The 26,111-nt window shown below is 51.7% G+C and overlaps 1 protein-coding gene across 2 annotated transcripts; it reads right to left on the minus strand.

Moving 5' to 3' along the window:
• Positions 1-779: 779 nt before the first annotated feature.
• Positions 780-25,865, minus strand: Shab (potassium voltage-gated channel shaker cognate b). Of its 2 annotated transcripts, none has more exons than XM_077690907.1 (7): positions 25,596-25,865; positions 14,955-15,551; positions 13,846-14,709; positions 9,421-9,627; positions 8,644-8,992; positions 7,724-8,020; positions 780-4,176 (listed from the first exon to the last, which is right to left on the minus strand). In XM_077690907.1, exons 2-6 carry the CDS (start codon positions 15,501-15,503, stop codon positions 7,728-7,730), a joined length of 2,262 nt encoding a protein of 753 aa, XP_077547033.1. In that variant the 5' UTR covers positions 15,504-15,551; positions 25,596-25,865; the 3' UTR covers positions 780-4,176; positions 7,724-7,727. The 2 variants fall into 2 exon arrangements, with proteins under 2 accessions (XP_077547033.1, XP_077547032.1); XM_077690906.1 differs by lacking the exon at positions 25,596-25,865 and adding an exon at positions 24,710-25,344.
• Between the last annotated feature and the right edge of the window lie 246 nt (positions 25,866-26,111).

The following is a 26,111-nucleotide window of genomic DNA, read 5'->3' on the forward strand; positions in this document are numbered from 1 at the left end:
CGCCGACACGAATCAAGTGCGGCAAAAGGCACAGAATTCGATGAATGGGTGTGACAACTGCTTTACACTAATGAATGGCGAGGAAAGCAATTATTGGCCCCTTTCAAATCCAACTGGATAAACTAACATAAATCTGTGAAGTTTCCATATTACAGCTTTTAAGTCCGACCCCACCCCCTTCTTAAACTCAAGCCAATGTGTGACGCTTTTGGGGGCTCATCTAGAACACAGCCGACTATAACGACTATTTTTACATAATGGAACAATAGCGCTGAACTTAACACGATGACAACGGCGTAAAAAAAAAAAAAGACACACGAAACGGGAGATGCGCATCTCCCGTTTCGTGTGTCCTTTTTTCTTTACGCTGTTGTCATCGTGTTAAGTTCAGCGATATTGTTCCATTATGTATAGCTAGCTACCAACTAGCCCAACACCAAGCTTTATTGAAGACTATTCTTGCTGCCGCCTGGCCATGTTTGCGCACCATGGCCGGCAAATTCATCCTTAGATGCTGTCCATTTCGACCAAGATTTTAGCTTACCTCATCGGCATTGCCTCTAGCCTTCCGTACCTCGGCCAGCCAACATATTTACTTCACCGCGTCTTGTCGAGGAGGGCGTAAGCTTCCTTTGATGACGGGGAGCCTCTTGCAGTCGTTAGGGTGCGGCGCTCGCTTTTGCGCGTGCGGTTGGCACGAATGCAACTAGTCGAAACGAATGCAACTGGAGGAGACTTGTTGAAGTTTGTATCTTTCGTGCAATCACATAAGCAGAAAATGAAAGAATAAAATTACTTTATTTTCACTTTCTTGGAATGGGAGTCAGTGTATTGCGAGGAATCGTTCCAGAAGGAGGGCGACCAGCGGCCACCGCCACTCAGTGTCCCCGAAAGAGGAATCGAAGTGCGCGACTCCTTCTGCTTACGATCGCGAAATAAATGCCGGCCGCGTCTATGAGCAGCCCGTCGCTTCCGCGAGCGGCGTATGGATTGGGGAGGCCCGGCGCGCCAGTTGGAGGCCGGCCAAGTCTCCGCTGCTGAGATGCTGTTTGTGCTCACTTCAAGCGCCCGGCGAAAGAAAGGGGGCCGAGCGTCGGCGGCTACTGAAAGACTCTTTCCCGCGTAAACAAATGGCTCCGCTCATGCGCTTGCCAAAAAAATGGCCTCAATGCCCCCGTCAAACAAAAGAGAGCACTGAAAATGCGTTTACAGTGGCGCCGCGGCGAATATCGGTTACTGACATACGCTCGCCCTTCTTCGGGGCCGCTCCCTGGTTTTTCGGAGAGTGCAGAGGAAACACGGAACGGCTCCGAGCAGAGGTTATCGCGCGCTCGGAGATGTGGGCATCGTGCGCGGCGGGGATTGGAGAGGTCGCGCTCAAGATCTATGGATCGCATGACACTGTTGATTTGTCGCGCGTTGCACCGCAAACGAAAGAAGGAAAAATGAGGTACGTGTCTGGGGCGATAAAGCTGCGACTTTCGTTCGACAGCTATGATTCCGTGCTTTTCACCTACGTGTCTGTTCGCTTGGTCTAGACGCAATGTGCCATGTTTGGCACAAAACAAAACGTACTTTTTGTCTCTAAGAGGCGCCTCTGCGGATACTGGAATCACCTTACGACGCGCACTATTTTGCTGGGCAAACCATAACACTGTTCCCTACCAAGTTTCCCCGGAGTCATACGAATGTGAACAGGCCACGGAGGGGACATAGTGTAGCTATCGAAGTGTCCATTCGATAACGCGAGTCGTCACAACACAGAGGTTCGAAGGCTTTCGTGGAGTGGAGTATCTTGCTTATGCGGCGCACGACTACAGCACCAGAAACGCGTAAACTGGCATTTGCCCCAGTTAGCCATCGGTGCTCCAGCGTCGAGACTCGGGAGCGTGCATTTGGCACTGGCACCGTGCTCTGTCGTAACTCGCACGTGCAGCCCTCCTGCCTTTGTCTCAGGCGTTTGTCAGGGCCGCAGCATGACGTCACAGCTGCCGTTATGCGCGCCACATGTGTGTGCCAATGCCAAGTTTTGGGCTGGTAGGATGTCGGGTAGGATTTCACCACGCTAATCGCCTGATTTTGTCTCGCCGAGGAAACGTAACGCGTGACGTCACGCCTGGTGCGGGAATCTACAGCCAGTTGCACCGCCTGAACTCTGCCGGTTATGCCTACTAACCTAAACATGGTGGATAATAAGGCCCTACACTGTGCCTGTATAAGCATTTTTGGCGCTCTCCAAGGGACGCGAATTTGCACTGACGGAACAAACATTAAGAGGGCGTGAAGTATCATTCTACGAAACATAACGCAGAAGGAGGGCACATTTTTCTTCGTTTATCGCTCTCTGGGTTGTGGCTTTCATTCGTTGAAAAAAGGTTTTACTGCACTCTGGCGCTACGGAGAGATCACTTTTTAATGTCACGAGTCATAGCGGTGGGCTAACCTCCAATGAGTCATAGCGGTGTACGAGTCATAGCGGTGGACTGGTCCTTGATTGGCCCAGGACTCTACAACGCTCGGGTGCACGACATGACGGAAAATCGCGGTTTTTACTCCTTACCGGGCTAAATTTTACGCATATTCCGCAGAGTTCTTTGAATATTCCCGGCACGCATTTTACTTCCATGTTGTTCCTTTAGCGGCGTGCCGTTTCTCACCAAGGGACCACGAAGACACTAACCCAGCCCTTTTAGCCAAAGCGGTGGGGACGCTCAAGAACTGCGAAGGCGCCAGATTCTATGCAGAAGGCGTCGGGACGGAAGGAATTTCACTCCTCGTGGCACGTCGCCCGCGTACCGTGACAGCAAAGAGAGAAGCGGAGAGATAAAAAGATAGAAAGTCGCGCGTATGCAAGGAGAGGGCATGCGGTCAGTGCACCGGTCAGGTTTGCCTTATCCTATACGCCAGGTCGGATTTTGTATGCACTAGCAGGCACCAGCCAAAGTCTACGCTGCCGCCATTTTTAGAGCTTGGGTGGCTTCTACGTCCGTACAAGTCAAATGCACACGATGCCGGCAATTTTCTATATACGGAGCCCCGATTCTCGTCCCTGTAGGGTTATAGAGGTTAACAGTGCGCTCTACAAGGTACTGAGCGCTAAACTATCGGCTGACAGCGGTACCACCACTCGTAGCACCAGTTTTGCTGCACCATCGAACAGCGGTAAAATCCGTGCGCTGTGCGCTATATTACAGCACTAGTGAAGCTGGCCTCATTTGAAGAGGGCGTGTACACCGCCCGGAGCGAAGACATTTCCTCGAACCGTTCATTATTTACTCAGCGCTGACACCCAGAGCAGCCTTGCGGGATACTTGAATGCGCCGGTGTTGCGAGGCTGTTTTAACTGTTACTGTAGGCGCATGAATGCACGATAACCGGGTATTCTTCTACAGTGCCTAAATGACTTGCGGGGCCCTATCGATAAGCCTTACACGACTGCGTCCTCGCATCGCGTTGCGCTTAACTATCTAATCGAAACGCATGATGCGTGACTTTCAGCTGCGTACAGAGCTGGATTGCAGATACAGTCGCATAGGGCGAGAACTACATTGCTGGTATACACGACGCGAAAGGTTGGCGAAGAGAGTACGTCAGGCTTTCGAGTACAAGCTGATACACCCGTTGGAAGTTTTTGTTGCCCACCGTGGTCAAAGTGTGTTCCCGCAGTATCCCAGAGGCGTTGAGCGCACCCTCCGAATTCGGCGCCTTTCTCTGCTACCTGCTAGTGCACAAGAACCCGCCTTCCCCTCCGAGATCGATTATCTGCTTCCCGTGGCACGCGCACACACACACGGACATGTAGTGACACGAGGCGTCAGTGAGCAGGGTGGTGTCCCGTCGTTATTTGCACCAAGAGAGATGGAGAGATGGGATAGAGAGAGGTGGCGAGCAGTCTAGTCGTATATAGAAAAAACAAATGCTGGCTGTCGGATGAGTTATGTACATGCTGCACGGATGATGAGTGTCGTAGATGGCTTCCGGTGCAGCGTCCGCGGTGCTGTCGATGATGACGATGGGATCTCCTCTGGGTGTTCCGGGCCCGAGCGCGGCGCCGCCGGGGCCTCGGCGGGGACCCCGAGGAAAAGGGCGGCGCCCCCGCCGAGGCCCCAAGCACGGCGCACGCGGGGCCCGGAACGCGTCGGCTGGCGATGAACTCATTCCCCGAAAGGAGCCACTCTGCAATTAGAGGGTTCGGAAAGTACGGAACACCGCGTCAGCAAAGCACGAAGGATTGCGCACAATTTTTCACACAAGCAGCAATGCAAAAATGAATGGTTCTTTCATGCATCTGGTTCGGATATAGGTGTCCGGAAGAAAGGAAAGAATGGAGCACCCACAGAAATGTAGCCGTGCAGCTGTCAATATAGGCACGCCCTCGTTAGTGGGGCTGACCTCTTCAGCTCTAATTAGTTTTCTATCTCTCTCTCGCCCTCTTCCACTGGTGAAGGGGGTAATGATGATGATGATCTTTCTACTACGATGACGATGACAGCGGTGCCACGATGAGCTCTTTCTTCTACCGGGGCGCTATTTCAACTAGCTTGCTTTAGTTAACTGTTGACTACCAACAGGAGCAATAAATTACGCGAAAATTACGTGTGCGGTCATCGTTTGAGCTAGTAATTTAATGCCCCGCCCTCTTTCCTGCTTTCCTTCCATCACTATTCCAACCTTCCTTACTACTATTACTGTCAGAAGTCTCAGGACGTAATGTATGACACAATAAGTAAAACAGGTCTTGTCTATCTCCCGCATCCCGCGTACATCTTGTCTTGTTTCGCGTATTGCCTTCCCTTATATGATTCCTTGTCCTGAAACAGCCCGCCCAGGCTGACAAAGCCACCAGAGACTGCGCTTGCTTTCCGTGGCCGCTTTTTGCCGCAATAGCTGTTGTGTCATTTGGCAAAAACCCGGCGTCGTCCGTTGTCATCAGCCATCGGTTTAATGCCTCGGGCGATAGTGCGGGACAGGAGGGCATAGTGGCGAGGAGGTTGGATGGCGTGGAGAACGGGGGGGGGGGGGGATTCGCACCCTCAGTTCTTCAAAACGAATTTGAGGCCGTTTTTTGGTGCGCTTTATTCCCAGTTTTATCCACCAGCCTACATTGCCACCTTGTGTAACGGTGAAGTTACCCTGATTGACCTGTTCGAGCGTCGTGCCCTTTAGCTTTACTCTCTCCCTTATTTGTCGGCACTTCGCCAGCGTTATTTAAATTTTAACGCGACAGCGTTTTATTCCCGGATACATGAAGATTTCGCTGACGTCATATCCGCCACGGAAGTGACGCCAGGACAACGAAGCAAGCGGCCTGTAAAGGGTGCACCCCTGCACACAGGGTCTTCTGGCGGGGAAGCAGCCTTGAGTACTAAAGAGTACGTTATACTTAGGGTTGTTCGTTTTCGGGTTTTATATTTTAACGCGAAAGTGTCTTATGCCGCGATACCCCTACATTTCACTGACGTCATATCCGCCAAGAAAATGACGCCAGTACACCTTTGCTGAAGCGATCCGCCAGCAGGACGTCGCTCGTCAAGCACACCCACACCGACCCGCAAATTATGCTCAGCTGCAGATTTCACTGCACATTTCACTTTCGTGTTTTAATGATTCCTATGACAAATTTTTTTTTTTATAACCCGACTTTCGTTATTGGTTTACTCGTGTTCTTTAAATACTGCTTTTTAATTGGCTACTATGACGTTTCTTTGTAAGAAAGCGGCAGCGTAGCAGACGGGGCGGAACGAAAAGGAGACAAGCACTTGTGCAAACACTGCTGCGCTGCTGATTTTTTACAAAGTTATGTACGCAACCGCTCAAATTTCAACTCTTCTGAGATTTCGTCTTGTTTCATTGTGGTGTCGAGGGAACAGTGCTCACGCGATCACGCGAAGGGTGATGATTAAAGAACCATTTCATGGCTTTAACTCCTTTTTTGGTGTGAAAGCCGTTAAGGTGGTTTAGATCTTAGGGTTAACGTGGCGGAAGCTCCATCTGAGTGAACCGTGTAAAACACACGGCCTGGTATTAACTTGCGTACCGTTCAGAATGATTCAACGTGCTTCGAGATCTCATACAATGAAGTACCTCCAAATTTACCGGATATAAAACTAAGTAAACTCTCAATGCTGCTCATAACGTACGTACTGGAGAAGATAGGGCGTCTTAGGTGTTTTTATTCTGCTTACCGTTACATTAAATGTCATGGCATAATTAGTTCGACACCGTTTGTGCGTCGTCCTCGACTGGTAGAGCATTTAAGAGCCATATCACCACTTGACAAGACCGAGAGGCCAAGGATCTGTGCTTTCGGGACATTACTTCTTCGTGTGGTTTTGACGTTCTTGCCCTAGGTTTCTTCACCTTTCCTCCAGTAAGAGCATACGATGAGTTTTTTTTTTTTTTTCGAAGTGAGCCAAATCCACCTAAAGCGAATTTGAGGAAAAAGCGGGTTTCCTACCGGACCCAAATACAACGCTGTCAAAGCTATTATAGGATGTGTTTTACATTACAGCTAGGGGAAGTTTATGGCCACAACTACTTAAAAATTATGATTTGAATTTGAGCAATATTGGGATAAGTTTGGATTTGGTTCCTATTGTATTGAAACACTCAAGTTTATGGGGCATTCTTATGAAAACGTTATTTAAATTGACTTTCAGGAATGGTGAGAGGGAGTTTCTGCGGAAAAGGCATTAAACAGATACGCAACAGGGCTTCAAGAACAGTAGAACTATACATGGAAAGAAGGTGAGCCCTCTTGGCACAATTACCAGCTCTTTTCGAATTATTCCGTAGGATAACTTAACTCTCTTGGGCACGCCTGAAGGCACTCACGAAGTAAGCAAGCTCTTCATTGCTTTGCCATGAATTTCCAAAACACTTCAGAAGAAAGCTGCTCATATCTTCGTCTTCACCTTAATTGAGTGGTCGTACGCTCATATAAGGGGGGGGGGGATTTGATAGGCAGCTATTTAGTTTAGCATTAAAAGGGTAAATATGGGAGTAAAAAAATAAATATAACCAGAGTTACTACGTAGGAACGAGGGAGCCGAGAGGAAATGATTGTTTCACATGTGTCAGCTTCATTTCGTTCACTTCTTGTGCCATTCAGTTTGCCGTCGACGTCTGATGACACATCTTTCGCCAATTTTCTCATTTCTGTCCTCTCCTAACAGCAAAAACAAAAAAAAAAGAAAAAAAAGACCTGAAAACATCCACGAAACAGACCCAACAGTCAAGCCAAAAGCAGACTCCCGTTGGGAAAATGGATTTGGCTCATTTTGGTCCGTGAAGCAGCAGAATCTGGTTCATCTTCGATACGCACTGCGGTATGCGTACAAGTGTTCAGGGCGTTATTCTCTTGCCACCTATTGCCACCTCGCCACCTATTCTCTTGCCACCTGTTTTTTAAGGGTAAGTTGCCGATATTTTCTTGTCGCTGCAGTTTTATCTGGCTTAGTTACGGTTTGTGGATTAGGCTCATTTCGAAAAAAAAAAAGCCTCACATACAAACATGTTATGCACATACGGATAACTCGGTATACAGTGGGCTACGTTTATCCTGGACACAGAGGTGGATATATAGACCAATGGGAGAGGACTTGCTCCTGTAGTGCTCAAGCAACCCTCGATGCCGACGAATAGGGTGGTGGTGGTGATTGTTGTGACAGGACGTGAACTGATGGTGATGATCGTGATGATGATGATGATGATGGGCACGTGCCTGGCTACGAGGGCGGCTCCCTGGCTGGGCTGCCGTCCTCTTGTGCGGTGAGCAGGGGCGTCCTTTCTGCGCGCACGGGCGAGCACATCACGTCCACCGTATGCACGCACAGCGCGCCCAAACTGGGCGTCGTGGCCGTGCCCGTCGAGGCCGTGGTCCGCTCCTCGGGCTTCTTCAGGATGGACTTGGCCGCGCCGCGGGACAGTGGAGGGGGCTCGGCCACACGCACGTGGCCGCCACCGCCATCTCCCGCGCCTCCGTGCCGGCCCGACGGGTGCCCTCCGAATAGCGTCAGCACTGCGCAGCCAGGGCCAGACGTCACCTCTAGCACAAGCACCTCTAGCACAAGCAACACTCTGCGGAAATGATTGAAAGACCACGGCAGAGCTAGATGCAGACCAGACCTGCAGGAACGCTGTGCATGTCTTTCGACTGGACTAGAGATGCCACTAGCCCTCAATCACCCGGCGACCGTTGCTCCAAAGAGAAAAAAATACGCGCGTAGAAAGTTCCCGAAACAGAGAAGTTTGAAATCTACGTCCTTACACAGCTTGCAACTTGAGTCAGGAAGTGCTAAGCGACGCTCGTACTACACACACCGAAAACTAGATGCCCCGCAAGTCCGCACGTGTGGCAGTGGTCTAGCCCAAGTGGCAACAGACGTGGAGTTAATATACACGGCCAGTGCTACCGGAGTCTTCATGAACATCTTCCCAGAACGATGAGAAGACAGTACATGCATGCACCGAATGACAATTTAGTTTTCAGAAGGCACGCTGGATGGCGATAGGGCAACGCATATCCGCGTCTCTTCCCGTGCCCTGCTGCTACCGCCTGCGCTCAACGACGTCATGGACGCGGCAGCCTGCAGAGGAGTCATGCGCAAAGAGAAGAGAAGGGGGAAGCGTATAAGTGCGCACCTTTGGCGAAAGGCGACGCCCTTGCGGAGGCCGAGGGCACGAACACTTGCGGCTCCGGCCGGGGCAACTCGATAGTGTCCGGCTGAAGCGCCCGGGTGGCGTCCACGGGGTCAAAGCGGGCCTTGGTGCGCACGCCCTGCAGGAATCGCGGCCGGGCAAGTGGCGGCTGCTGCTGCGTCTGCTGCAGGACCGCCTGGACGTCCTGGCTGAGGTCCGCCTGCGAGGCGAACGGCTGCGTGGCGCACGACAGGTACGTGTCCGAGCTCTCCACGCTGCCGACGTCCCAGCGGTTGATCGTCTTCAGCTCGATGTTGGCCCGGAAGTCGCCCTCGAGGAACTCCTTCAGCTCCTGCGCACCGCAGAGGGGGAGAGAGAGAGAGAGAGAGCGGCGGGCCGCTGTGCTCCGGCCATCTGCGCCGGGGCGGAAGAGGCGGACAAAAGCGGGCAAGAAGAGGGCCGGGGGACGTGGAGGGCCGAACCGGCCAGCAGCAGAGGGGACGGGCGCCGGAGGCTGCTGGCGGCGGTTCGGCGACAGAGAGAGAGCAGTGGTAGTAGTAGTAGTAGCGGCAGAAGAGAGAGCAGAGGCGGCAGTGCGTGGCTTATTTCGAGTGTTTTAAGCGTGCACGCGGCGCAAGTGCGTGTACGCTACCTGGCCGGTGTCTCGCCGCTGCCGCCGGGAGGGGCGTCCTAGCGCGGGGCGCTATGCGCTCGAGCCACCTGCAAGGAAAGCTTGCAGCCCCCGGCGCTCGTCCCCGAGGCCCCCGAGCCGAGACTCACGGGCGAGGCCGCCAGCGTCTGACCCGCCTGCTGCAGCCGGCTGCCGCCGCTGAGAGAGTTGAGCGGCTCCGGGAGGAGCAGCGGGTCGCCGCCCCGGCCGCCTGCCGGGGCCGAGCAGCCTCCGCTGGTCAGCGCGTGCTCGTAGTGCCGGTAGCAGCCCGCGTTCAGGCGCACCGTCGAGTCTTCGCCAAGGCTGGCCGCGTCGCCCTGCGCCGGTCACGGGGACGCACGGAGGTGTTTGCTTTTTTGCATACGTGGGCCTACGGGAAGCAACTGCTGCAGACTACGGTTAAGACGAACTCGGTTAAGACGAACGACTCTTTTGCTCTCTTGTAACGTCCACAATGAAAAAAAAACCTCCGCTTGAGAGGAATTTCTGGTAACGCGAACAAATTTTCACGGTCTCTCCGAATCGTCTTGACGGAAGTCTACTGTGTTCAGGGGGACGTTGAATGCTAGCCACGCGAGAGGATATGTTGGCTCCGATTCGGCTCTGGCCCATACAGGCACCCTGACTTGATCAGGGAGTAACAGCGCCATAGCGGACAAGGCAATGACGATGGTGATGATGCCCTCGATATTTTTGACTCGTGCCCACAGGGGGGATTAGCGAGGGTTAAATTACTGATTGTACTTCGACTGGGCTTTAAAAGAGGAAGGTACAAACAATGATGATGATATGACGATGCCCTCGATATTTTTGGCACGTGCCCACAAGATGGGATTGGCAGGGCTAAATAACAGTACTTCGATTGGACTTTACCATAGAGTTTCTCAATATCACCTAGAGTGGAAAGTGTCGCTGCGATCGCACGCCGCCATCGGAATTGTGGGTACTGTGGTAATCGCATTGGCAGCAAGTGGCTAGTACAAAGGGCTATGGATTAGGCTTCTCGGCTCTGAAGTGCTTGTTAGTTCTGTTTTTTTGGTATGCTTTTCCGTTTTCGGGATGCCACTTTATGGCATTCAATGGCTATCACAGATATGTAGATATGTCTAAATAACAGCGTAATTAGCACTTAACGCAGCGACGCGGAAAAGGTAACTCAAAGGGTACAACAGCAGAGTGTACTGGGTGACAGCGACAAGCGAAAAAAAATTAATACACTGTCGCCAATGTCATCGTCGCTCGTCGCTTGTCGCTACAGTTAACTGTATCGCCGCTGCCGCTCGCTTATGGGCTACTCCTGGCCGGCAAAAAGCGAGCGAGGGTCCTAGCGGCCTGTTATACCGCTTCATACCGCTTGCCGCCGCCGCCCACACTACAGCCACTAAATAAGCTACGCTAGCCCACACTATCCCTTTTCTGCACAGATTCTCTTACGATTTTTGCGTTGCTCGTCGCCGTCGCTGCGTTTACTTACCCCTTGAAGCATGCACTGCATTGGACAAGCGCAATGAGGCAACATACATAGCTACTCGACAAGCCAGTATTTATTTGCCATTTAAAGAATTCATGCACTTTTATAATTCGTTGCGCGCGTGCTTGAAGACTTACTTGCGGTAATAGGCTTCGCCTCTGGGTTTATTTACATATCTGCTTGGACAAAACAAATAAATACGACGTGATTACATCATTCTTGCATCTCTATGTTGCATCTGCTTCGCCTGCCAAAGCGCGTAGCATACGATTATAATACTGCATTGAGAGGAAGCAAGAACACCGTTTAAAACAATCTGAATAACTTTTTTCAGCTAAATATTACAAAAAAAACCTCACCCAGTTTGGAGAATGTAATAATTGAAAAATATATCCGGGACGGCCCGCTGCATCTGGCGGCGTGAGCCAAAGGCAGGACTTCTGCTTTTTTTCCCCTTTGTGACCCCCAAATTTGTTTTGCAACATATGACCTCTAACACAGTGTCTTTTTTTCAAAATAAAATTTGTTAGCAGCGGCACTTTTGGCAGCTATTTTTTAAACAAAAACTCAATTTGCATAGCCACAAAGTCGTTACCGGACATGCCACGCCGAGCTTCCGGCCGAACTACACACTATGGAGGCACCCATGGAGGCGTAGAGCGCTTTCGCCGAATCACGTTGACGCTAGCACCAGATTCCACACTAAGTGAGCTAGTGAGAAGCTCTATGGACTTTACAAGAGGAAGGTACAAACAATGATGATGATATGATGATGCCCTCGATGCTTTTGGCACGTGCCCACAAAAGGGATTGGTCCAGACTAAATCACTGATAATACTTGGAATGGATCTTAAAATAGCGTGAGCGTGAAGCCCCGAAGCGTGGAAATTCAGCTTCGCTTTATCTCCATCATCACTCTCTCGGACGGCTTTCCTCCTCGTCTGCTCATCATCATCGTCGCTTGTGACTGGTCTCGTTCGGGCTGCTCACAGACTAAATAGGCCTGCCGCTACTCAATCGCCTTTTCTATTACAATATTAATTTATTTCTAAAAAAAAGAAGATTGTGAAATGAAAGTTCACTATGATTAAAACCCTAATTGCCCTGTAATTATGTATTCTTTGGCAATTCGTTCTTCCTCGCCGTCATCTTCGTCCGACGCTACACCTGGTAAGGCATCTTTGACAGGCTTGCGGTACCTTACATGACACAGGAAAGCCCATGCCCTTCTCTGTCGCCCATCCGCGTCCCAATTTTAGGATCTAACACCATGGAATCACATCACGAACTATCACAACAACAAGGTAGACTTCCTGATTGCCGTTTACGCGATGACACTGCAGTACTCTTATCCCACAGTCAAGTGTCATCTCGAGCATCCATGAATGTCATGTAGGAGGTCGCAGATAATAGACTGCTTCAGCAGTCACGGAACGAATGAAGTATGCTGGCGGGCCTTTGGCGGCATTTAGGCCCATAATTCGGGCTTTGGTCAACCTCCAATGGCCGCTCGTGTTATTAGCACGGGCGCCAGGAAATCTTACCAAACAGGGGTGCTCTGCGAATTTCAGCGCCAGATTAATTTGCAATTGATTGAATTATTGGTTGACTGAAACTGATTATTGGTTGAAATGGTTGGTTGATTGCAATTATTGACTTATCAACCGTTTTGAACCTCCTTTGCCAATCCCCCTTTGGTGGTACGTCCTACTATCGGTACAGGGACGACCACATATTGGTGCTTTGCTGCGAATATCTGCGTCAGGTGAAATTGTTATTAAACAAGATTGTTGATTGTGACAAATTCATTGATTCCATAATTGGCTTATCCGAATTTTTTGTGGATTTTAGTTCGATTGGTTGAACTGCTTTTTAGTTGATCCCTTTTGAAGCCTCGTAAGTCCACCTATGCTGTAGGATTGGATAACATTAACGGTGGGCACAGAAAAGAAATTGTACGACATTAACTGAGCTATTACTATGAGTATGAAAAAAGATTGTGCAAAGTCGTCAGCGGAAGCTCACCCTTCCAGAGTTTCCTATTCCACATCACGACCGTTATTAACTAGACAACAAGGCACGCTACTTCGTCAGGCACAAACAAACACCGTTCTCACCCCAACCAGATTACACATCCATAACTTTCATGGGTCCGAACCAACACCTTGCAACTACTGGGGAAGCTATCCCAATGCCAGCCACGTACTTTGGGAGTGCCCCGTCTTATTTCCGAAATATCTGCAGTCCGCCCAGAAACAAAGCAGCGCATGCTTCTGCAACCTGGCTGACTCAGACTACCTCCTTCCCAGACCAGCTCCTTCTGGTAACCCACATCAAGAAGGAGCTGGATCTCTGCATTTCAGAAGACAGCCTGGACTACAGCTGTACGAATCACGACAACCTTATCCTTAAAGTTTACTCCCTCTCTTCCCGACATCCTATCAGTGTGTGTGTGTGCGTGTGTGTGTTTTTTGTGCGATTATAACCTTCGAAAGTGAGCACGCGTTCCACAATCGCAGGCAAGTAAGTGATGTGGGTGCGGAACAATATAGCCCGATTCGTTGCTTTTTTTTTTATGCCAACACCACTTACCTCAGCTCCGATAACTTCCCATACCGTCTTGGAGAATAAAAAAATTATGCACGCCATCCGCAAGTCTGGTCTCCACCACCATAAACACCATCTTCGTAGTCATCAAAGAAGGACACAGACCCTTTTTTCTCTTTAGAGATCTATCCTAATTGTAGCAGGATCCGCAGGGAATGTGGGCAGTTGGATGCAGGCATAGATTCCTTGCGCCATAAAAGCATTGCTAACGATGAGAATGATTCTGATGATTAGGAAAGAGGCCTTGGGCAAGTGTCAAAAATGAAAGGACCTCCCGGCCAGTGAAGAGTGTCCTGGCGTGTTAGGATGTTAAGAGTGTTCTGACATATTTAGGATGTTAGGAGTGTCCTGGCGTGTTGACAATAATAGTATGACCCGGCTAGAGAGACGTCCAGCGAGATAATTGTACAGCGAGACAGAAGCGCACGTACACGAGGTGCTCTGCGCTGAGGCGTACCTGTGCGGCCCCGTGTGCCGTGTCGACGAGGACGTCGACGAGGTCCATGCTCTTGGCGAAGGCGTCTCGCAGGTTGACGTGGTGGAAAGAGACGATGCTGCCTTCCCGGCGGGCGCGTTCCAGGGCCTCTTTGCGCTTGAGCGCCTTCTCCCGTCGCATCTGGTTCTTGTAGAACTCGGCGAAGTTGTTCACGATGATGGGGATGGGCAGCGCAATGACGAGCACGCCGCAGATGCAACAGACGCCGCCGACAATCTTGCCCAGAGGCGTGGTCGGACAGATATCTCCGTAGCCGACCGTAGTCATGGTGATACTTGCCCACCAGAAGGTCTCCGGGATGCTGGTGAACTTGGTGTCAGGCACCTCCTTTTCGGCGAAGTAGGCCAGGCTCGAGAATATCATGATGCCGATGGCGAGGAAGAGCATTAGCAGACCGAGCTCCTTGTAGCTGTTGCGCAGCGTGAAGCCGAGGCTCTGCAGCCCCGTCGAGTGCCGCGCCAGCTTGAGGATGCGCAGGATGCGCATGATGCGAAAGATCTGCACCACGCGCCGCACGTCCTGGAACTGGTCCTGCTTCTTGGTGCTCGTCTCGGTCAGGCCGAGCGAGATGTAGTACGGCAGGATGGCCAGCAGGTCGATCACGTTGAGGACGCCCTTGAAGAACTTCCACTTGTTGGGTGACGACAGGAACCGCAGCAGGTACTCGAGCGTGAACCAGGTGATGCAGACCGCCTCGACCAGCGCCAGCTTGGGGTTGTCCACCACCTCGCCCTTGTGGTCACGCTCTTGCAGCTCGGGCAGCGTGTTGAGCGTCAGCGCGATCGTCGACAGGATGATGAAGAGGATGGACAGCACTGCCACCACCTGGAGCATTCCACGCACACACACACACACACGGAGCATCTTGCGAGCACGCCTCCTCGGCCGCAGCGCCAGTGGCGTCTGCTGCATCGGCGGCGCGCCGCCTCTAGCGCTGCCCATCCCCAGAGAGATGCATTACACGCAACCTGCCGCGCGTGAGAGGAGAAAGAAGCGAGAGGAGAACACAACGAGCAGAACCAAACAGAACAAGAGACAGAGCAGGCAAAGCAAGAGCGAGAGGGGCTCACCCTGGCGGCCAGCGACGAGGTCGGCTTCTCGAGCAGGTCCCAGAGGAACTTCTGCAGCTGGGCGCGGCGGCCCTCGCCGAAGTACTCTTCGTCCCTCTGCCTCAGGGACTCGGCCTCCTTGCGCATCTCCTCGTGCACGTGCTCCTTGCGCTGGTGGTAGCGGTGCTGGCAGCACGACTCCAGGTACAGCTCGTCGATGCCCCAGTACTCGAGGTCGTCGCTGAAGGCCATCACGCACATCTCCTCGACCAGGTGCAGCTTGCCGGTGCGGAAAAAGTTGAGCACGGCGCCGAAGGAGCGCGGGTGGCGGTCGAAGAAGTACTCGTTGTCCGCCAGCGAGTAGTCGTCGCAGAGCTCGGCCAGGGCCTCGTGCGTGTTGCACTCGCGCAGGCGGCCCAGGCGCGTGTGGGGCAGCCGCTCGAGGGTGCGCCACAGCACCTCGTGGCGCACGCCGCCCACGTTGATGACCACGCGCCTGTTGAGCGCCTTGCTGCGCATGATCATGAACGGCTCCGGCGGCAGCGACGACAGCGACCGGGCACGCTGCATGGCGCTCAGCAGGCGCCGCCGCCGCTCGCCCGGCCGCCGATCATCCGCCTGCAACGAGGTATACGAGGGTATACGAGGACCACATGTATACTGGACACTGGTCTAGTTGGGGGTCACTCTTGCCAGGTACACCACCGACTGGGGAGGTCAGGTTACTGATGGGCACAAAACAGCTGACCTCGTTTGGATGCTCTTCCACATTTACCGTCCTGGAATGCTGACCGAAAGGTCTTGCCTTTGTCCACAGAAGCTCTCAGAGAACGGCACGACAGGAATTGACCACTAAATTCGCTATCTGGCATCTTCGACCCGTTCCGGTTGCCGTTAGCTGCCAATGGCGGATGATATTTCTCCATTCGACGGGTGTGCAGGACATACTAGTCTCAAAGCGATCACTGGACACATCACAGAACTGGTGATTTTCAACAAAAAGACCAGCGTTTATGGACAACACCGTACATGAATAATATCCTGGGAACCGCCCTGCTATATAGGGATTTCAGGGACATTGTGGAACGTTGCATTGATTGTGACTCTTCGGAACAAAAAAAAAAAAACAGTTCTGGAATATGTCTGCGAAGATTAAAGCAAACATGGAAAAATGTGCCCCACGCCATCCGCATAAGTACCAACAAACAAGGGGGAGCAACCCAATAGGCCACCTTGACTACAGCGAGAGCTGTGCCAGTAAGCCCTCTCCCGGATGGCGCACTGTGTGATACAAGGTCCGTCAGCGGGTTTCCCACGCACACATCGAACCAAAAGATTGTACCGGCAGTGCTCACTCCACACACTAAGGACACCATCATGGAAGCCAAGGCACCAGCTGAATTCAAACGACCATTGACCCCCCAAGGGCATGCCGTGATTGCATGGGACTTGGGTAGCCTACCAACCTTATGCACTTTTCCCACCCCACTGGATACATAGAGACGCCCGGCAATTGAATCAACAGCACGCAGCGAGCCAATCGGGCGCCCCAATTCCACACTCCATCAATAACGCATCCGACGCCTTCAGGTGAATCGACAAGAAATAAAAACGACATCCTTCACAGGCGATATCCTGATCCCAAATAGCATGGGACTGGCACTCCCGGGATATCATATCATGCACAACAGCCAAGCCACGACTTCCATTTGCCGCCATATGTCCGCATCCTCACAGACTCGTACGGTGAATTGGAAACGCTAGGGTGCACAAGTCTACAAAACACGCACGCACACGCACACGCACACTCTCACACACACGCACACACACACACACACACACGCACACACACACAAACACGCACACGCACATGCACACACACACGCAAGCACGCACACACGCTTCAATCCGATGCCAACGTTTTGACAAGAAGACTTGCTATCGTCAGAGCAACCACGGTTATCTTTGGCACGCTGTATAAAGGGCAATTTATTCCATCAGACAGAAAATGATAGAGATAGAGAAGGGTTGGTGAGAGAGGAGCAGAGTGCGAGAGCAGGATCTGCGCTGCCCGGATTTCGCACGCGTCCGAAATCCTGGCAGCGCAGCATAATAGCCCCGCAGCATTAAAAACAGTTGGCGTCCGTCCGGCCTCCTTGCCTCCGCTTGTGTCGAGCTCAATTTCGCGCAGTCCCGAATTACCAACCAACTCTAACCCACCCATTTGTGGCGCGCATTTTCAGTGAGCGCGCCAGTTACGCCGGCCGGCAAGGTACTGAACGGTGGAGCCATCCATCAAGCCCTTCCGCCGCGCGCCACTCCCCGGCAGGGCGCAATCAGCGTCGCACAAATGTTTGTCACGTCACCTGGCCGAGTTACGGTAGTCCTCTCAGTGATGCACATCAGGCGGAAGTTCGAAGGCAGCCTGAGCTCCTCTGCAAAACACCGCCAGCGTGCTCCGTGCTCGGCCTTGGTTTGTGACCCGACGAGGGAGCGCAGAACCGGGCGCAGCGTGATCGAACAAGGCCGGCGGAATAAAGCGGCCCCGCCCGTCCCGACGGTCGTTTTCACCGCAGGCATCGGGTGTGCAGCGGGGAAGGTGAAGGACGGGTGTCGGCGGCTGTGTGCTTGCATTGGGCGCGCAGGGGGCGGAAATCGATATCACTTATGTTCTTACGCCAAGTGGAAAAACGGCTCCACACACGTGCGTACGGAAGAGTGATTAATGAGCGGCGATCGACGACGCCCGCCGTGGTCTGCTGTGGGGTAGACCTGGTGGCACAACCATTTAGAAATTGAAGCTAGTCACTTTTATTGAAGATCAGCCCTTGCTTAAAACTCCCAAGACGCGTAACTGGGGACATGCACCGGCAGTTTCTCTCCGTAGCCCAAAAGGCTGCAGACGCTTACGCACCTCACCGATATTACATTCGACGCTAATTTTACAGGTCACAATTGATTGTGTCAGAAGAGCCTCGTTTATGGTGCAACCAACAGTGATCGCACATAGTATTTGCATATTTCTCAAAAGCTGCTCCGTTCCAGCTTACGACGAAAATTTTCCCAAAATTTTATGAAGGTATTAAAAAAACACCATCTTAAGATATGTCCGAGTTCAGTAAGGACAGAGTGTTCATTCATACATACATACATACATACATACATACATACATACATACATACATACATACATACATACATACATACATACATACATACATACATACATACATACATACATACATACATACATACATACATACATACATACATACATACATACATACATACATACATACATACATACATACATACATACATACATACATACATACATACATACATACATACATACACACATAAATGCGTAGATACATTATTTTTTAATTATTAGCGTCTGAAGACAACGATATGAACAAAATACTACACACATATTGTGAGCACACCGACTGCAAAAACAAGCAACATTTTCGTTCATATACAAGATGGCAACATGGGCAATTTTATCGCCTCCTTGGCCCTATACAAACTTAACAATGCCGTCCAGCAAACTTTTCATTTGCAACACACACTTCTCACACGCTTGTCAAGGCAGAGTTCCACACACAAGAGAACCAATAATCCTAGAGAATTTCAGTCTGTGTATTATCAAGTAGCCTTATAAACAACGGTCTCATAAATAAGGCCAGTAGAGAAAACTTACGGTTATAGGTCACGTTGACGAAATTTCCGCAAGTACCGGACAAACACGATTTCCTCAGTATAGCAACCGTGGTATTAAGGTGTAACGCGTCCAACAGTGAACTAAATAAAATGTGGGAATAATTACCGACTAAATGCACAAGTAACGAGCAAAAGTTCTACTTGTCATGCGCAGAAAAACGAGGTCGACCTTTGTCCGGCTTCTACACAAAGCTATCCTTTTATAATGACGACGTTGCGAGAAAGTGCCCGGGGTTGTGTAAGCAGCGCCTATACTTCATGACTAACGAACGTATCGCCGTCTCGACAGCCACTGACCCCTGCCTAGGCACACGTGTCGCGTCAAACATGCAAGTTTCAATGGCGACGGCGATTCCCCATATCGCGAAGTGCCACGAATTAACACGAACGAGATAACGAGTAAAGACAGCATTTGCTTTGCCTCCAAACTCAACTTTATTCCAATAAATACGCGCTTACAAGCAATGCGATTCCGTACACGCTGAAGGGAATAGCGGGGAGGGGGGGGGGTGTAACTAACAATACTTGATGCACTTGATAATCAAATGTTTGTACCTACGAAAGCTCAAAGACTTCACAGTATTTCTGTCCAAAACAACCTACTTCGCTGGCGTACAACACAACCGAAACGCCACTTTGGCACGCTCTTGCTTTCTTTTTAATATATTGCCGCGAACCATGCATTGGGTTTGTCTATGTTTTGTTTTTGCTGACCGGCTGCGCCGGGATATGTTATCTATGTTATCCGTGGGACAAGTGAACCGCGTGTTCCATTCTTTATACCGCACATGTTATCTCCTTTGATAGGGAGTGTGTTTCGGACTAACGCCACCGGACTAGAACGATTTTCTCTGATCTACAGTGTTCTGGATGCAACTGGACGGTTCAAGAAACACTCGCGCTGAGAGATGAATACCCGTAGAGCAGACGCTGCGGCATTCGATTCGCCGACACTCGCCCGCGCACGTCACTTTGTTGAATGCTGCTTCACCGCCTGTGTATTTTTTGAGTTGTTAGGGGAGCACAAGTTCGCTCCAATAAACTTGCTTTTCCTTCAAGACAACTGCGTCATCTTTGGCTTCGTGACAATATTATGCGCCAAGAAGTTCCGGCGCAGCCGTATGTATTTCATTTAAACGGTGGTCCACGATCGCAAGTAAGGCAGTGAGTAGGAAGATGAGACACCCATTTGTTTCTTAGCTGTATCGTTAAGGCAATGGATCGTCGGACCCGCATAATGCTTCCCGGAAGATAGTGGTATTTCATGGATGATGCCGACGGCACAATTCGCGTTTATTCGTCGCGCGCCAGACCATGGGCCCCATCACCGACAAGTTCTACGGTGATTGTTGTTTGACTATGTCTCCATTTTACACCGACTCCACGTATGCTCGAGGTGTTTATTTTGTTAAAAAAGTATCTACGTGACTTGCTTGTATCTTTGTTTGACCTAGAGTGAGACCGTTAACACCAAACATAAAACCAGAATGACTGCTTAGCATTGCTTTGCAGTCATTTAGATAAGGTACAGTAACCATGTTTTTGGTCTTTTTCAGTTATCAAGCTCCGAGCAGCCGCCGAGGAACCGTTCTTGGGGTTTTGATGGTGTCTGGAAAATGCGCGAAATAAGAGCGCGTATTTTAACCTTTACTGCATTTTCTCCCTGCGCGCCATCTCGAAGCCGTTCCTCTAAGTTCTGAAGCTCCTCCTATCGTCTGTAGTTATGACAAAACACAGGAGAGGAGGAGGAAAGGGGGTGTCTGCTTGCATGTCGTGCTATGAAAATGTGGTCCTATAAATACGAGGAGCTGGCCTTCGCGCGTGGCAGGAAAGCGTTTTGCGAGTACAGAACGCCCTCGCTTCCAGGCGATTCGCGGCCTGGAACATTGATCCTGCCTGAGAAACAAGCTACGTCGTCATAGTGAAGGGCCCGCCGCAGTGGCCCGATGCTTTCGGCGGCACTCGGCCTCTGTTCGCGAGCGGCTAAGTTCGATTGTCGGCCGCTGCGACCGTGTGTTTGATGGACGCCGGGGAAAAAGAAAGAAAGGAGAAAGAAAAGAAAGAAGAAATGGAAATGGGCCTTTGCACGATGAATGAGATCTGAGGAAGCTGGTATTGGTGCATCGCTGTAAACGGCGCACATAAGACGAAGATGACGGGAACACAGACAAAAGGAAGAGGTCCCTCACAGCTAGCTTTTCCATACATGGAACACTCCGAGTACCCGCACTTGAGCTAATTAGGCCAAGTGCCAAGAACACATTTTTTCTCTCCCAAATCTCAATTTATTAGCATACGTTTCCCGTACAGATGTTTATTAAACGTAAAAAGTAAACCAGAAAGGCAAAAAAATCTAACTTTCGTAAGCTCGCCCGACTATAAAAATAACACCGAGTTACGCAATGAGAACCTCTGAGAAACAGATAGTTCCAGTACACTGCTGAATTATACCCTCAATTTTAAATGGACCTGTTCAGTCGTTCGATCGTATCGTGACCTCCATGTTATGTTTAGCACATCGCGATGTAGCAACTTTATATGCTAGGCTTCAGTCTTCAAAACCTCGACGTGTTTTGTTTAGTTAGGCCTAAGAAGTTATATTCCTTACTGTAGTACTCGTACCTAGTAGGAGTTCCCAGGGTATGCTTTGTGGTGTACATCTCTGTATAATCTGTTGATGTGTCTTGATGTACTGCATGAGTTGTTTGTTATATATTCCGCCTTGTACGACGCCCGTGCGTATTCCACTCAGGTCAATCCACCTGTTTCTCGTGTACTCCATTTTTTTAATTTAAGGAGAAAATTTTTTTAGTTAAGGCCGTCCTTTTTACGCCGCAAAGTTACTTTAGGCAGCAGCGCATGCCAGCTTGTGCGCTATATACTAGCGACAACAGCAGATTGGGACCACGTAGTCAGGTCTCAAAATCTCTCATCCTCATGATTTTTTAGGTTGAAGATTTTGATTTTAGCAAATATTCTTAAGTTTAAAACTCTGATATAAGGTTAACGACTATTTTGACCCGCTGTGACAAATCACACCCCACGGCGACGAGCAAGCACCGCTGTGGTTTACGACTGAATTCATTTCACGAAAGATTTCCTTCACTGCGTTGCGCGCGTCGTGAGAGCTTGGGAATAAATCCACAACGACGGGTTTCTTTGTTTTTATGACAGTTAATCACGAATAGCGCAGAGAAAACGAGAAGTGGAGAAAACTTGAACTTTTAAATCGTTCTGAGTAGCTGCAATAATTTTGAGCACACTTTGATTTTGGATTTTGGGGCGGTTTTTCTCGAGCACGAGCGCGTATTATCAGTGCAAGTGTGCTTTTATAAGGCTAAATCCTTGGGTGTCTCATCAAACGCTAAAAGTGACCGTAGTCGTCGCCGGGAGACAACACGAATGGTACAAAAATGGACGGCGCTATCAAGAAAAACTAAATTGTGTCCGCGTGCGATTCGAACCCGAGTCGCCAGGACAGGAGCCAGGTGCTTTAAACACAACGCTAACCCGGCATCCTGCCATAACAGACCAAAAATTAGCATGATGTGTGCGCCGTGACAGGTGCACGTGACGGTACGTGCCTAGGACGGGTGCACGCGAAGAACTCTCACTGGCAGGAAGCTGCACTGTGAAGTGCTGTCTGTCGGATTAATTTTCGTCGAAAGATGACGGAAAAGAAAGAATAGCCGCAAAGACGACGTATTGGTAAAAAAGTATCTTACAATCGCTAGGCTTTCGCCGTGAAACAACATAAGCAGATTTAAGTACCAGAGGAATTTTCTTTTCTCCGCACTTTTAACTTCTAGAAATTTCTGGCAAGAATAACATACGGAAAGAGCATCGTGCAATTAGGAAGGACCACGGACAAACATCTCTCGCTCTATTTCTGCGTGTGTGCGTGCACAGAGATGCATTAGCACTGGATGAAAAAAGAAAAAGAAAAAAAGGAACAGCCCTGCGGAGGGGAATCTGAGACAAGAAAATTCCGCTTGGAGGAGTCTAAGGAATGGCTTTGCAGACGGACAGACGTAAAGACGGCGAGAGAGAGAGAGTAGTTGAAAACCAGCCAAGTAACGCTTCCGGCGTGACTAAAAACGTCGTAAATTCCGTCCTGCTACGCGCTTGGGAATATCTCTGAACGAACTCGCGCGCGGCCGCAGACACGTTCATCCAGGCTAAGACGAGCGCCTGACCGTTTCTGGAGCGGGCATGCCAAATGCCTGACGCACCGTGGTAGCAACACATCAATCAACAAAGGAGCAAGGAACGCACTGCGAATAATTCTGTTCACTGCCTGCGTCTGGTAGTCCTCTTTTTCAGAAGTATCAAGCGAACTTTGACAGGTTGAAAGAGCGATACAAGCCATGTTTAAACGAATTCGTCAAAGGATCGTTGAAAATGGCAACGGCAAAATGGGTTTGGGTAGCACATATTCCGGCACTCGCGGTCGGGATGTAGTTGAGAAAACCGCAGAACGCCTTCGCATCTTTCACGCAATGTGGTTGCACAGTACTGAAAACATTACCCACGTGGTTTCACTAGAAAAAGAGAGAAGTTGTCTATTGCGACGTGTTTGCAATGCCCCCTTTGAGATTTGCGACGAATGGCATGGGCAGCAGATTGACGGGATCCTAACTGCAGTCCTCGGGAAAGGGAGTTAGCCCCGCTTATGAATCCTAATTTCGCTTTTCACGAGGAACAGTGGTTTTTTACTCCTATCCTTATAAGAATCACGGGTGCAGTAAGGAGGAGAACATTAGTCTCACCTCTAGGGCGCTACAAACACACACACACACACACACACACACACACACACACACACACACACACACACACACACACACACACACACACACACACACACACACACACACGCACACGCACACGCACACGCACGCACACGCACACGCACACACACACACACACACGCACACGCACACGCACGCACACGCACACGCACACACACACAAAACACTCAAGCGCAGTCACACACGAGCCGTCGAAAACTAGACCAGTAATATACTTCTAACGTTACAGCGTCCACGAAAGAAGCTCCTTCGATGCGTTTCATTGAGGCCTAAAGATAGGTTCTTTGGACGTCCAGCATTAGAAATCAGGGCCTCCTTTGTTAACTCAATTTCAGTGCCATGTAATGACGCGTCACGCGTTACGCCTGCAGTGGGCCATCCGGGAGAAAGCTGAGCGCCCGCAGTTGAGCTGCAACGTGAGCCGAATTCTCAATAGCGTGCTTTTCCAGCAGCCTCCGCCTAGAAGCGTAGCGGCCCCCACTCGCACTGGTCGTTCACTTCGGTGTCTCCAGCAGGACGGCGCGGCGTGGCTCGGCGTTCCCCACTCGTCACCGGGTGCGCACTAGTCACGCGCCAAGAAACATCAAATCGCTCAACGTCACCGCGCGACACGCGGCTGTGAATCAGGCGCTAGGACTTCCAGAACGGAGTCCCACTTCCGAGGCGCCGCTAGGCCACGCTAAGTGTCTAGAGGCGGCAAAACCTCTGACCAAACAGTGACCAGTGCATAAAGACATAATCCGAGAAGAGGAACAAATTCAACGACGCGACCCAACAATTCCTGCAGGGAGATTGACTAACTTCCACATGTGGAGCACAGGCGTTCTGCTGACCGGGCAAGACTCACAAGTCGCCAACGTGTAGCTTGTACGAACATAAACGTTGTTTCCAGTGCTCTGGTCGCAGAAAACAAAACAAACAATATCTGGCCTGAAGTGAGGTGATGTTTCTGCCTAATGAGTGTGACGCTGGGCGGTGTCTGGGCCAAGGGTTGCGTGACAGGGCAACGCGTTGCTTGGAGTTTGGTCGAAACTACGGACGGTGCGCCACTAAGGCTGCGCGACGACTGTGCAAAAAGGCGAACACCACAGGCCGTTAAAAAACGCTGCACAAAGGGCCATAAGCAAAGCGAATTCAGCGACGCAACGTCGGCGACTAGCCGAGCATAAATAATCTCGTCGGGGCGGAGGCGGAACTCGGAGGCGCGCACCACGGTCGGTCGTTGGGAGCTCCCGCACTTACCGAGAGGCGCGTAGAGCCGAGCGGGCGCCGCGGCGCCTCACAGCAGCGGCCGGTGCCGAGCGACCCTCAGCAGCGGCGACGGGTGGCTGTAGCAGAGGCGTGCTCGGCCTGGGGCCGCCGACTCGCTCCGGCAGGGACGTCGCGCGGGGGTGGCGCAACGGAGGCCCCGCATGGCGGGCCGGCTCCTTTCTCCGGCCTTGAGGGCGCGTCCTAGCTGGCCGACGACGGTCGCGCGTCGCGGGCAAGGTCGAGCGAGCACGCGCCACCCGAGCCGGTGGTCGTCGCGGGCCGCCACGCTAGTGCTAGTGCCGGGGAGCGGCGCGAGCACCGCACGGAGGGCGTCCGAGTTGTGTCGGCGGTGCGGCGGCGACGACGGCTAGCGGGCCGCTCGCCGTCCTCCATGAACGAAAGCGCGCCGCCGGTGCGGACGCGGGCACATGGGCACGAACGGGGCCTGTGCGGGGCCTCCTAGCGCAGCACTTGCCCGGCACGGCTAGCGGGCGCCCCGAGGGGAGACGGCATTGCGACGGGCCCTCGATCCATGCTCTAGGGACGGCGGGCGCGACTCATGGGCGCTCTCTCACGTACGGGCGCCCGCGGGCTCGGAGCGAAGGGGGAGGGAAGCTGTTGGCGGTAAGAAAGCGCCGCCGGTCACGTGAGGACCATTAGGTTCGAGCAGCGCCACCCACGGAACAACCGGCCGCCGGTGGTCGCCTTTATTCTCGCCGAGCCCCGGAACGACGCGCCGACGCCGGAGCGTCAGCGTCGCGGAAGCGTCCGTGTTTGTGTCGCCGGCCACGAGGCTGCCCCTTTCGGGTAAAGGAACGTGCATTCTCCCGGGAAGCTAAAATGTCGGCCCGCTCCCCCTAACGTTTGCGGCGCTCACCTGAGGGCGGCCCGGGGCTCGCCCAGGGGATCGATGGGCGCGCCGCCATGCCAGGCGGCGGCGCCGGCGACGCCAGAGGACGCCGTAAAAATAGCCCGGGCCCAGAGGCAAGGGTGCGCCGTGCGGACGGCATGCAGCCCAAACTCGCGGAGCGGCGTCGTGCTCGTAAGAGGGCCTTTCGCTGAACGACCACCGCCGATACAACAGGTTTCCATGACTACTGGTCGCACACACTGGGCTCGGCACCACCGATCAATCCCTTTCGCCTCGTAGCCAGCCCCTGTAGAGCGTGCTTTGCCTGCAGCGCCACAGTGCAAGCGGAGAAGCCAACTCAAAAAAGCGTCCCAGCGCGCGCATGAACACACGGCGCCAGCAAGGCGCGAGTCGCGCTGGTGGCGCCTCCAACACGTTGCGCTGCCATTTGTCCGCCGTGTTAGTGCCAGGATAACAGTTCAAAATTTCGGGAAATGTGACCGCTAATCGATCAGCGCGCGCCTGGAGCCACACTGAGGCAAC

Source organism: Haemaphysalis longicornis, unplaced genomic scaffold (assembly GCF_048455015.1).
Source record: "Haemaphysalis longicornis isolate Haplotype H1 unplaced genomic scaffold, Haemaphysalis longicornis Haplotype H1 scaffold_10, whole genome shotgun sequence".
NCBI lineage: Eukaryota > Metazoa > Arthropoda > Arachnida > Ixodida > Ixodidae > Haemaphysalis > Haemaphysalis longicornis.